The sequence below is a fragment of the Girardinichthys multiradiatus genome, chromosome Y, assembly GCF_021462225.1.
Source record: "Girardinichthys multiradiatus isolate DD_20200921_A chromosome Y, DD_fGirMul_XY1, whole genome shotgun sequence".
NCBI classification, from domain to species: Eukaryota; Metazoa; Chordata; class Actinopteri; order Cyprinodontiformes; family Goodeidae; genus Girardinichthys; species Girardinichthys multiradiatus.
Genome location: NC_061818.1, coordinates 26,047,112 through 26,060,484, shown reverse-complemented (window position 1 = coordinate 26,060,484; position 13,373 = coordinate 26,047,112). Strand labels below are relative to the sequence as shown.

The 13,373-nt window shown below is 42.3% G+C and overlaps 1 protein-coding gene across 2 annotated transcripts in view; it reads right to left on the bottom strand.

Annotated features, from left to right (window-relative positions):
* LOC124863733 (serine/threonine-protein kinase LMTK1-like) overlaps positions 1 to 13,373 on the bottom strand; it is a 34,105-nt gene that overhangs the window by 16,121 nt on the left and 4,611 nt on the right. For both annotated transcript variants that reach the window (XM_047358192.1, XM_047358193.1), the window contains one exon: positions 5,687 to 5,820. In XM_047358192.1, coding sequence (XP_047214148.1) covers positions 5,687 to 5,820 — 134 coding nt within the window. The remainder of the gene's footprint in view (positions 1 to 5,686; positions 5,821 to 13,373) is intronic.

Genomic DNA, 13,373 nt, shown 5'->3' with positions numbered 1-13,373 from the left:
TTCTCCCAGAGTCAGAACCACTCTTGATGTCCCAAAATATTAAACCACATGATCCCCCAAAATTAAAGCAGGTATGGTTAGTTTATTTAATTAAGAAGGGGTTTGTTTGCTACATCAGGCTGTAGCATTGTATTCATGTGCATAAAGCCATCCATTTTGTCTGCGGTTAACTATCTACCAACCAGGAAAGAAAACTTGCAGTAACAGCGGATTTAAAGATAAGTAAAGAGAAAAACTGATTAAACGCCAGAGAGTAAACTGGAGGTTGGACTAATATGCAATATCTGGATGGCTCAGTATGTGTTTGTGCGGTTAAACATGTGCACACAGGAATGTGTGTAGGTGCGTTTCTCATTCAAGACGACCATCTGCCACTCTCCCCTTAGTGAAGTGTGAAAGCAAGCACCTGGCTGTGAGTCAGCAGTGCATAGATCCCAGGAGAGCCTTCAGTTTAGAAAGCACTTAATACCCAGCCACACACTGCACGCTCCAGTAGAAACACAGTGATGGAGAAGAAAAATGAAGCGTTTAAAACAGTGCTGTCCCACAAGAAAGCAGACCTTACAAATAAGATTTTAACTCGTGAGTTGTAGCCACAAAGAGATAAAGCGTTGGCACTATTACTATTATTATTATTAATTTAAATGCTCGCTCGCTCGTCGTCTTCCGCTTATACGGGACCGGGTCGCAGGGGCAGCAGATTCAGCAGAGACACCCAGACGTCCCACTCATCAGACACCTCTTCCAACTCCTCTGGGTGGAGCCCAAAGCGTTCCCAGGCCAGCCGAGAGACATAGTCCCTCCAACGTGTCCTGGGCCGATCCCTGGGCCTCCTCCCAGTGGAACGTGCCTGGAACACCTCCCGAGGAAGGCGTCCAGGAGGCATCCGGTATAGATGCCCGAGCCACCTCAACTGGCTCCTCTCGATGCGGAGGAGCAGCAGCTCTACTCCGAGCACCTCCCGGATGGCCGAGCTCCTCACCCTATCTCTAAGGGAGTGCCCGGCCACCCTACGGAGGAAGCTCATTTCAGCCGCTTGTATCTGGGATCTCGTTCTTTCGGTCATGACCCAAAGTTCATGGCCATAGGTGAGGGTAGGAACGTAGACCAACCGGTAAATCGAGAGCTTCGCTTTTCGGCTCAGCTCTCTCTTCACCACAATGGACCGGCACAGTGCCCCCATTACTGCAGCAGCCGCACCGATCCGTCTGTCAATCTCCCGCTCCATTCTTCCCTCACTCGTGAACAAGTCCCCGAGATACTTAAACTCTTCCACTTGAGGCAGGAACTCCCCTCCAACCTGAAGAGGACAGGCCACCCTTTTCCGGTCGAGTACCATGGCCTCTGACTTGGGGGAGCTGATCTTCATCCCAGCCGCTTCACACTCGGCTGCGAACCGCCACAGCGCATGCTGTAGGTTTTGGCTAGAGGGGGACAGCAGGACCACGTCATCTGCAAAAACAAGAGACGAAATCCACTGGTCCCCAAACCAGACCCCCTCCGGCCCTTGGCTGCATCTAGAAATCTTGTCAATAAAAGTTATGAACAGGACCGGTGACAAAGGGCAGCCCTGTTCCTGGTCCAACATGCACCAGGAACAGGTCCGACTTAGTGCCGGCTAAGCGGACCAAACTCCTGCTCCGTTCGTACAGGGACTGGATGGCCCCTTATAAAGGGCCCCCGATTTCATACTCCTGGAGCACCCCCCACAGGGCATCACGAGGGACACAGGCGGATGCCTTCTCCAGGTCCATAAAACACATGTGAACTGGTTGGGCAAACTCCCATGAACCCTCGACTACCCTGTAGAGGGTATAGAGCTGGTCCAGTGTTCCACGGCTGGGACGAAAACCACACTGCTCCTCCTGGAGCCGAGGTTCGACTATCGTCCGGACTCTCCTCTCCAAGGTAGGCTGAGGAGTGTGATACCCCTGTAGTTGGAACACACCTTCCGATCCCCCTTCTTATGAAGGGGGACCACCACCCCAGTCTGCCAGTCCACAGGCACTGTCCCCGACCGCCACGCAATGTTGAAGAGGAGTGTCAACCATGACAGCCCCACAACATCCAGATGAAGTAGTCCAACCCTGAGTCCCCAGCCTCTGTTTCCACCAGGGAATGCGTGATGGCAGGATTGAGGAGATCCTCGAAGTACTCCTTCCACCGCCCGATGATGTCCTCAGTCAAGGTCAGCAGCCTCCCACCCCCACTATAAACAGTGTTGGCGAAGCACTGCTTCCCCCTCCTGAGGCGCCGGAATCGCTTCGAGGCCAACTGGTAGTCCTTCTCCATGGCCTCACCGAACTCCTCCAAGGCCTGAGTTTTTGCCTCTGCCACAGCCCGGGCCGCAGCACGCTTGGCCTCACGGTACCCGTCAGCCGCCTCAGGAGTCCCACAAGCCAACCACAGCCGATAGGACTCCGTCAGCTTGACACCCTTACTGCGGTGTCCACCACCGGGTTCAGGGATTACCGTCGTGACAGGCACCGCAGACCTTACGGCTGCAGCTACGGGCAGCAGCATCGACAATAGATGGGGAGAACATGGTCCACTCGGACTCTATGTCTCCAACATCCCCCGGTATCTGGTCAAAGCTCTCCCGGAGGTGGGAGTTGAATACATCCCTGGCCGAGGGCTCCGCCAGGCGTTCCCAGCAGACCCTCACTATGCGCTTGGGCCTGCCAAGTCTGTCCAGCTTTCTCCTCCTCCAGCGGATCCAAATCACCACCAGGTGGTGATCAGTGGACAGCTCAGCCCCTCTCTTCACCCGAGTGTCCAAAACATGCGGCCGAAAGTCTGATGATACGTCAACAAAGTCGATCATTGACCTCCTGCCTAGGGTGTCCTGGTGCCAAGTGCACTGATGGACACCCTTATGTTTGAACATGGTGTTCAATATGGGCAATTCGTGACTAGCACAGAAGTCCAATGACAAAACACCACTCGGATTCAGATCGGGGAGGCCATTCTTTCTGATCACGCCTCTCTAGGTGTCACTGTCGTTTCCCACGTGGGCGTTGAAGTGCCCCAGCTGAATAATGGAGTCCCCGGGAGGGGGACTATCCAGCACCCCGACAGGGACGCCAAGAAGGCCGGGTACTCTGCACTACCACTCGGCCCGTAGGCCGCGACAACAGTCAGAGACCTATCCCCAACCCGAAGACGCAGGGATGCGACCCTCTCATCCACTGGGGTAAACCCCAACACGAGACGGCTGAGCTGGGGGGCAACAAGCAAACCCACACCAGCCCGCTGCCTCTCCCCGTGGGCCACTCCAGAATAGAAGAGAGTCCAGCCTCTCTCGAGGAGATGGGTTCCAGAGCCCACGCTGTGCGTGGAGGCGAGCCCGACTATTTCTAGTCGATATCTCTCGACCTCCCGCACAAGCTCAGGCTCCTTCCCCCCCAGCGAGGTGACATTCCACGTCCCTAGAGCCAGCCTAAGCATCCGGGGATTGGGCCGCTGAGGTCTCCACCTTCGTCTGCCACCCAATCCTCTTTGCACTGGTCCCTCACGGTTCCCCCTGCAGGTGGTGGGCCCACTGGGGGATGGCCTCGCGTCTCTCGTTCAAGCTTGGCCCGGGCGGGTCCCGCGAGGAGCAACCCGGCCATCAGGCGCCCTCCTCATGAAAGATTCTTGAAGGATTAATTTAAATGTTTGCTACTAATTTGATTAATTTTACACTCAGTAGTAAATGTAGTAAACCACTTTTTTAATAAATGTGATTTAAAGTGCTGACTCAGTTCTCCTCAGGTGTCCATGAGCAAAACCCTTAGTTACTTAAAGGCAATTGTGTGGTTGTAAAATGTTCACCTTAAAGACTGGAAGATAGAGAATATCTCTGCAGGAATTGATCACTCCTTAAAGATATTCTCACTGGATTCAAGTTGGGCAAGTCCAAAATCTGCCAAAGGTATGAATAATTTTGAGCTTAACTGTATGATTATTTTTGCATTTGGGGCAATCTGTTTGTAATATTGCTCTTTGCACAACCTCGTTATACCATCTAGAGTCATGGGTTCTCTCATATGCTCTCTTCTCTTCAGCTAACCTGAAAAGTTTTTGATTTTGTGTCTAGTGACCCATGTCTATGTTGATTGGCCATATGTTTTGACCAAATGATGGCCTATCTTCAGTTTACTAGCAGAGTCAACAGATGTTTACTTAAACACTCCTTATATTTCAAGGAGTTATTGATACTATTTACTCCAACAAGTTTCATAAGACCTTTGGAAAAGAAACAGGGCCAAAACATTAGAGATCTTCTACCTATAGGGTTTGATGCTGAAAAGTTCTATTTAATTTTTATCTTATAAAAGTATGTGTTTTCAGTGAAGGTTTAGAAGAGTTTAATAAACTCCTTATTCCCAGTTTTTTCCTTGTTTGCTTTTTGGGCATAAAAGAAAACAGTCACTTGGCATGCAAGTAACATATCATCGTTATTTTAAAGAAATGATGTCCCAAGATGCACTTTGACACAGCTTAATGAATACTTCAAAATACATGTCACTACAATGATAAACACTGATAAAGCTTTGGTTATGTCTAAAGTTTAAGCATTTGAAATTTGAGAGCTATTAATATACAGATTTTGAAGGTTTTTTCTTATACTCCTTCCAGAAAGACCTGGCAGAAAAGTACTGATATTGGGCAATGGTACCTTTACAGTGCCCATTCCCTGTTTAGGTGGAGCCTATGGGCTACTCAGATCTACCAGTCTCTAAAAGCAACACATGAAAGTCCTCACCATGTACAGAAACAACATCCCAGTGACCATTTTCAAACTAAATCTAGCTGAAAACCGGACAAATTCCAGGCTCGTAGGGTGAGTCAAAGTGGTTTATAATACTTAACTAACCGCCCGTTTTTTGAAACATAATCAGGAACCAAATGAAAACAACTGCATGGGTATGTACTGTATACTGCACCAAAAAATTGTACGGCTGTTGCACACAGCCCACCATGAAAAGGTCCACCAGGACATTTGTCTTCTCCATTGGTTTCATCCTGCATTTCAGCGGCAAACTGATTTGTATTAGCAATCTTAAAAAAAGATGCTGCTGCTAGAGTTGGGAATGTAATTTATCCACTCTACAGCTAAATGGAGTAAGCTTCATTAAAATGCAGGAACAAACGGACTTGACAAAATTAAAAGATATCTAAATGCTAATTCTCTGTAAGAGTGGCACATTAAAAGGGGAAATTTAAAAGTCTAGCTACAGCATGTATAGTAACTTCGAGATTCTACTCTGTATTCTTCTCTGTATACCCTCTGACTGTGTCAATCACTATTAGCCCTCATCCACTGCTTGGTTTGGTGCAGATGTTTGACACAGTGTGAGTCATGCTGGCTGGCAATAGTAACATAAACAATGTGTGGCAGTCTGGGATTGGTAGGGGAGCACTTGCTTACATCACTTACACTAAAATAGGGAAATGTAGTAAAAGATTTAGAAGGTTGGCTTATTCTGAATGCTGTGAATCAATTATTTATTCTCTTAAATCTCTTTAAAAACAGCTTGTTTTCTCTCTCCTTTTTTTACTCCATCTACTTGTGTTTTGTGCATTAAATTTATTGAATGTATTAAGCATTTCAGCTTCTTAAATGCTTTACAATGGAATTTGTTAACAAAAACAGGCATTATTTTACATCTATGCCTCCAGCTGGAGGCAACAGAAAGCTCACCTTGAACCCGATGTCTCCCTTCTTGCAGCAGAGGCAGGCCAACATGAGGAAGACGAATGTGAAGAGGCCAGAGAAGGAGATGGCAACAACTGCTAAAGAAGAGGGCCAGGACAGCTCGCTCTGCGGCTCCCCATCTGCAACATTGGAGAAATGTGCGAGTGTTAATAGGTTTGAAGCATCTGGAGGTCAGATGGTAAACAGAAAAGCTATGCAGCAAATTAAAACCTAAGTAGAGATAAAGTTGGTTTGTATAGGCAGAGATGAAGCTTGATAGCTTGATAAAAGAATAATTACTTGCCAATAGTATGGATTCAGATTCTTGCTCTTCTCTTTAAAAAGTGAATGTTAGAATACTGTAGCACAATTGGAATAGTTCCTGTAGTCATGGAGGGGAAAAGTATGAAAATCATCCATAAATACAACAAAAGACCAATATTTCATAAAAAGAGTTGGTAGATGAAAATGTTGCATTATGCGTTTCATTTTCCTTGCAGCAATAAACTAAAATCAGATTTAGGACAAGTACTAGACAACAAAGCACATTTGTGATATTGAAAAGCTCTCATCCACAATCAGTCTATGTTGTCCATATTTCATTGTCATCAGTATTCGACAGATGCATTATTATATATAATCTGACACATGTGATGAAAATATGTGTCAGATTGTTTTTTAGCCTGTCATACGACCAGATTATGAGACCAGATGTGTGAACACATATAAAACTCTGTTAAATACATTTTTTTCTTTTTTTAAAAACACCCTGAAAAAAAAAAAAAAAGTAAAGAGGAGACTATTGACTAGTGTGCATTTCAAAGGGTTCATACTTTTTGACCTTTTTCTCATTTTGTCACGATGAAAACACAATGTGACATTGGACATCTCATACACACACTGTTCAGTCACTGTTGGCAAAAAATAAGGAGGAAGGGTCTTTATTTAGATGAGATGAAAACTACGTTTTTGACATAAATACAAAATGCTCTGCTGCAGAAAGGTAACACTGCACATCACCCTGAACACCCTTTCCCCACAGTAAAACAAGGCAGTGAGAGCATCACTGTTGAAATGCTAATCTTCAGCTGAGGCATGGAATCTGCTTGAAGTTATTAGAAAGGTGGATAGAACTATACAGAGGGCAATTATTTAAGAAAACCTGTTAAAGGTTACAAAATAATTGAGTCTGGGGAAGAAGGCTCACCTTATAGCCAGACAATGGACCAAAACCCACAGCCAGAACTATCATGGATCAAAGCATATTTATGCCCCAAATTGCAAACAGATTGAATTGAGAATCCTTGAAGACTTGAACATTGCCTTTTGCATACACTTTCTACCTAATTGGAGCTGGATGTATCTAAGCTGGATATATTTTGCAAAGAAGAATGTTAATCTCTTGATGTGTAAAACTAGCAGAGGCATACCCCAAAAGATTTGCAGCTGTGATTGCAGTAAAAGGTGGTTCTGCAAAGTATTGATTTAGGGTGGGCTGAATGCAAACGCAACGCCCACTTTAAAAGCAATTTATCATTTTCCTTAGACTTTAAAATTATACACTATGTTGTGTTGGTCCATCACATAACATCACAACTAATTTGTATTAAACTTTGTAGTTGTGACATAATAAAAAAAGAAAAAGTTTTATAAATGCTTTTGCTTTATATGAGGAAAACACAGAGACAACCCATATCTCCATCATAGACTACAATAGTTTGTGTGGCATGTAAGTGGGGTTTTTCCAGCTCGGTGGCTGAGACTCCTGTGGTTGTGGCCCATTTGGCTGCAGAGAACACACTGTTCCAGACCTGACAGCTACCACAGCCCAATCAGCACAGCTCTGACCCAAGCTTGGCCCAAAGGTCACAGCCACAAAGCCTGTTAGTGTTAGGCTTGCATAAACAAAGCTCAATGCTAACAGACAGGAATATACTCTTGCTGCAGAAAGTGTTGCATATGTGGGCACTGATCGGCTGACATATCACCATGGTGACATCCAGAAGGCCAGCAAATTGATTGGCTTTTACAGTGCAATAAACCTCATGCCTCATCTTTCTTTCATCACCACTAAAAGACGGTTAACATTTTGCTGATGCCTCATGTTTTCATTTTTTTCAGTGTGGTTCCAGTGACAGCTTGACTGAGATTGTGTATTTCTGCATCTGCAATTGCTTGTAAAATGGAAAAGGAGGCAGTACTAAAACTATACCTAGCAGTATTCTTTCTCAACCCAGTGCAGACTATTATACAAAGCTTGGGTATGTTAAGAGACCACATGTTTTGAAGATGTTAATTTTCCATTCTTTGCTTAACCAAGCAACTTACAGGAAAAGAAGAAGGCATAAAAATCTTGCTTGTAAACAAACACTTTCAGTACTACCATATGTTTACGGTAATTTATTTCAAGTCTATAAGAAGCATCTTGCCTTATGAGAAATTATACATTGAATCCACAGATTTATAGCTGCATGGAGGAGGGAATAAAGGGAATGTGTAAAGTGTGTTTGGTGTTGAAGCTTTAATAAAACATGCTGAACATGAGGAAGTCATTTCTGGACTGGGCTGTTAAAGTTGGTTGACATGGCCTCTAAGATCTGAAGATGATAAATTGCTGTCCTTTAAACTTATTGAAAAACTTGTGTAAGACAAATAACAGACACTATTCCATTTTCCCTCTGCTGCTTACAGTCCCACAAGGAAAGTATTAGCTAGAATAAGCCATTTACAGTGAAAGGTTGCCATCCTGTTCTTATGTAACTTTAACTCTGATACCTCTTCATAAACCTAAATGACAGTGCATCCATCATGTCATCTTGGGTCATTGCTGCAACATTTTAGTCACAGTTGCATTGATTGTGTTGCAGTGGTGCACATATGTGGTATACATGGCATGTGGGACTTGCAGTGCATAATCAGAAGAATTTTTCTGCATGTTCAAAAACTCAGCCTGGCTTATCTGGTTATCAATTGGTGTATGTTACAGCCATTGTAAGGTGATGTGGGTGCTTTGTTTTCCCATGGCATCATGTATCCCATACGCCAATGAAATGAAAGGCAGATATGCAGACTACAGCATTACTTTTAATAAGCCCGGAACATTAATAGTAAGTAGTAGTTTATTCTGCATTTTCCTTGAGTCTTCTACCACATCTGTAAAGAAATTTCACCGAAGCCAAACATCAATCTATTCCTTGTTCTCAAACAGAATTATGGCTGTTTGCAAAAGTAGATTAACTCAACTAAAGGCAGTGTACTACATGTGAACTAATTTCTAATGTAAAGTAAAGAGATTTTTCTGACCTCTATTTTTACTTTAACATCTGGCACCTGGCAGGCTAAAAAAATTGGCAACAAACAAACCTGAGCTTCAAAAGGTTGGAGGAAAGATCAGCCTTTTTAAATGCACATTCAAAATAAAACACCAAGAACTAATGAAAACTTGGCAAACTGTTTTTTTAGTAATCTAAATACTGCGACAAATCGCCCAACTTAAAAATGGCCAACTTAAAAACTGTGTTTGATGGGTTACAGAGCAATTGATCACACTGTTGTGCTTTAACATAATCCAAAACAAGCAGCCACTGGGAGTGGTGGGGGTGTTGCAACTGCTTAAGGAAACTTGTGTGTTAATAACAATGCATATTTAAATAAGAACCATGTAACTCTTTAAGTCTAAGCCACAGGCATAGGTTTTAACATAACAGCTACAACAAGAAAGGAACGTCTGAGCTCATTTTCTACATCTACACCAAAAAAAGAGCAGCTGTTTGGAGGTTCTGGGACCCTAAGGACCTAGAGAAACCCCAGGGACAGAAAGAAACATGTTGCAGACCTGAATGTATTTTATGCTTTTCTGTGCATATGCGCAGTATCAAGACAAGAAGTCTGAAAATGGGGACAATATACACCAATACCTACTCCTTATGTTCTCTTGATTTCCCGTTTACTGGTGCAAGTTAGGCATATATTATACTGAAGCCTGTTTTACATATTAATGTTCCAACAGATGGATCAGCATATTGACTCTTCATTCACCACAGAAAACCTCTGTGTGGTTATGAAGGGGAAATTTCGTTTTCACGAGTGTGACATTTAAAGAATCAATTTCTCTCTACCTCCCTCCCTCATTTCATTCCTTCTCTCGGGATCTATGAACAGAGTGACCACCCTGGTTCCTCCATAAATATTTGAGAAGCACATGTTACTTTACCAGCTGCATAGAGAAATGAAAATAAAGCACTTAATGCTCAGTTCATTCCAGATTTATTAAAATGCTGTCTTCAGGACTGTGGAGAAAGAGAGAAATGAGTAATGTCCTGGCAGGGAGAAGGGCATGAGCAATGGAGTCACCCTGCCACTTCCACATTTCCGGCTGACAGTTAGGGGGAAGCTGTAGGGTAAACGGATGGACGATGAAAGGTATAATCTGGTAGCTTCGGTAAAGAAATAATGAAAGAAAATAAAAATATTAAAGAAGAGTACTTTACTCTTTTCCTTACAATGCCAAAATAATGAGACTAACAATGCAAATAATCTGCAGCACCTTTTAAATGTATTCATACCCTTTGAATGTTTCGAAGGCTTGTCACAACGGTTGCATACCTTTGTATTCAACCCCCCTTTATTCTAATATCCCTGAATAAAATGCCTTTTGAAGTCACCTAATCAGTAAGGGCCCCGTGTGTTTAATTTGGTTCCAGTATAAATATAGGTGCTTTGTAAAGGCATTTAGAGGTTTGCTAGAGATTATTACTGACCTGGAGAATGAAGACCAATATAGATTTTTTGCTTACATTTAAATGCTATGTATTAGAGAAGACCAACAATATCCAGAACATCAATGTTGCATTGAGGAACCACCATCATTCTGTAGGGATGCTTTTCTTCAGCAGGGACAGGGAAGTAGGTCAGAGCAAATAGGCAGATAGATGGGCCTAATGCAAGACATTACTGGAATTAAACCTGTTAGAGGCTGCAAAATACTTAAAGTAGGGTGGAGGTTTACCTTCCAGCAGGACAGTGGGCATATCCATGAGTTAAAATGGCCCATTTGAATGCCAGACTAAAACACTATTGAGAATCTGTAGTAAGACTTAAAAATTGATGCTTCCCGCACTCTCCATCCAACCTGACTGATGTTGAGGTATTTTGTAAAGAAGAATGGGCAAAATATTCAGTCTCTATATGTGCAAAGCTAGCTAGTGAATACATAGTGGATAAATACCCCAAAACATTTTAAGAAGCATTTATAATTTTCCTTCCCCTGCACAATTATGTGCCAATTTGTGTTGATTATTACTTCAAAATCCCCAAAAATTCATGAAAGTTTGAGGTGGTAACAATGGGAACAAGCTCGCGGGGTGTGAATAGTTTTGCAAAGCACTTGAAAGGGAATAAAATACCATAGCATTATAAAGAGTGAGTTTCCAGTATCAGCAGGATCAAGTTATATTAATGTGACTTAAAATAACTGAAGTCTATTTTAACAAAATCGATTTCTTCCTGTCTTATGCTGCCCCTTTAAAGGACTGATAAAAGATAGGAAATAGCTAGAATGTAACCATGTCCACATGGAGAGGTAAAAGTCAATGGTGGGAAAATTACAGAATTAATTCTGAGCATATTTGTGCATGCATAGAATAAATAAAGATATGAAGGCACTTTTATTCTATGTAAGCATGAACTTCCTATACTGCATCATGAATAAAGCATATCTGTGCTACTAAAATAATTCAATAGCAGATCTACTGTTGCTTCTAAAATACATAACAGTTATATAATAAACAAATGCATTCCTGTTAAATGCAAACATCAGGCAAAGAAGGGGACTTTGAATATAGAATTTTTTTACAGAGCAGAGTGAGGATTTTATAATGTCTCTGCACACCCATATCATAGCCAGAGTAGAGACCTGAGTTTGTGTTTATACATCAACATATACCCAAACAGAAAAAAGAAATTTACTGCATCGGCCTGACTATACGCCCTCTTTAATACCTTTAAATTCTTTCAGCTTTTTTAAGCTTTCTCTGTACGCATATACACACATAGACACACACGCCATCTCTTGGTTTTGACCGAGGGACCTGCAGAGTGGGCGCTGTGCCAGTTCACACACAACAGCAATCAAACTGCTGTTAGAAATAGTTAGGCAAGGAAAAAAGGTGAGGATGGGATTCAGTTCTAAGCGCACATTAGTTTTTGATGAACAGACCTGCAGAGTGCATCTTATAAAGATACTCATAAATGTTCTACCTTTCAAACATATTTAATGCTACTATAGACACATTTATGTGTAGTAAGGGTCAACACAAATGCAAGGAAGGGTTAGATGATTCTGTATCAATGTATTTTAGTGCCTAACAGATAAACCCAGAAACTAAGAAAGAGTATAGGAGAAGAAAAACTCTTTAAAACTCCAAGCAAGCATTTACATTTAGGACAGCGCTGCAGGGGCAAACATGCTGCTCCATCTGCCCTAACTGGGCAAACAAATACATGATACACTGACGAAGAGAAAGGTTGGAAAAAGTGGCTGGTCTACAGTAGAAATTAGATGAAAACATGGTGGAAATGTAATGTTCAGAGCAAGCATAGTACAGCAAGATTGCTGCAGTCGGTGCATGAAGACAAGACATCCAGAATAATGGAAAAATAAAGCTTGACCTAAGAGTACATGAGCAGAACAGAGAAAGAAGGATGATAGGACTGTTGTGTCACAGCAAAGCCCACAAACACACATGTGCAAAGACATCTCTCTCATCAGGCACACAGTGACCAAGGGTAGCAGCATGACATGATTAATGGTAGGATAGGAGATCATCCACCAGCTCACTTCCTCTCTGCCAATCTCAGGCACTCTGTAAATGACTGCAGATGGCACAGGGATGTCCTAGCCTGCAGACAGCTATAGTAACTGTCATTAACTGGGAGGGAGAGCTCAGGAAGACCACTGCGGATCAGCATCACAGGACTGTCATATACATGTGCAGGCTAGGCATGCTGGTGGAAAGAAAGAGAAGGAATTTCAACTCAGTCTCTGCCTTATTGTCCTTTTATGTCAATTTATCGTCTCTAAAGCCACTTTCAGACGGTTAGGACCCCGTTACCTAAAGCAGCACTCTGGGATCATTTATATTCAAAACCAAATGCAAATGAGGAAAGCCCCATTACTTAGAAACATATAATTTGAATGATGAGATTAAAAAGTAGCAGTCAAAGCTGCTAGTTACACTAATCTAAAAATAAAATCCACCAGAACTATATTGGTTTTTAAATTAACGTTTAAGTTAATTTAAAATTACAAAGGAAAAACACTGAAATAAACAATAAAAAATAAACTACCCGTTTACCAATAAATGTCAAACATACTTATGCTGTTAACATGGACAACGTCTCTTCTAAGGAGCAGTCAATGAGGAATTACTTCATTATTCACCTTCATTAACAGATAACACACAATAAATTATTGCTTGGCATAAATCTCATTTAATCTCCTTATTTAAACATTTAACATTAGCATAATTTAGCCAGTTAATTTTGCATTATTAGCTTAGCAGTAATCAATACAGAGGTATAATTCTTTTTGTGTCTTACTGATAAAGATCTAACCACACCTGCTCTCCAGGCCGTGATTCTGGAAACCAAAACTGAAATTAAAATGATCTTTTCAATCAGTCCATCAAGCTTT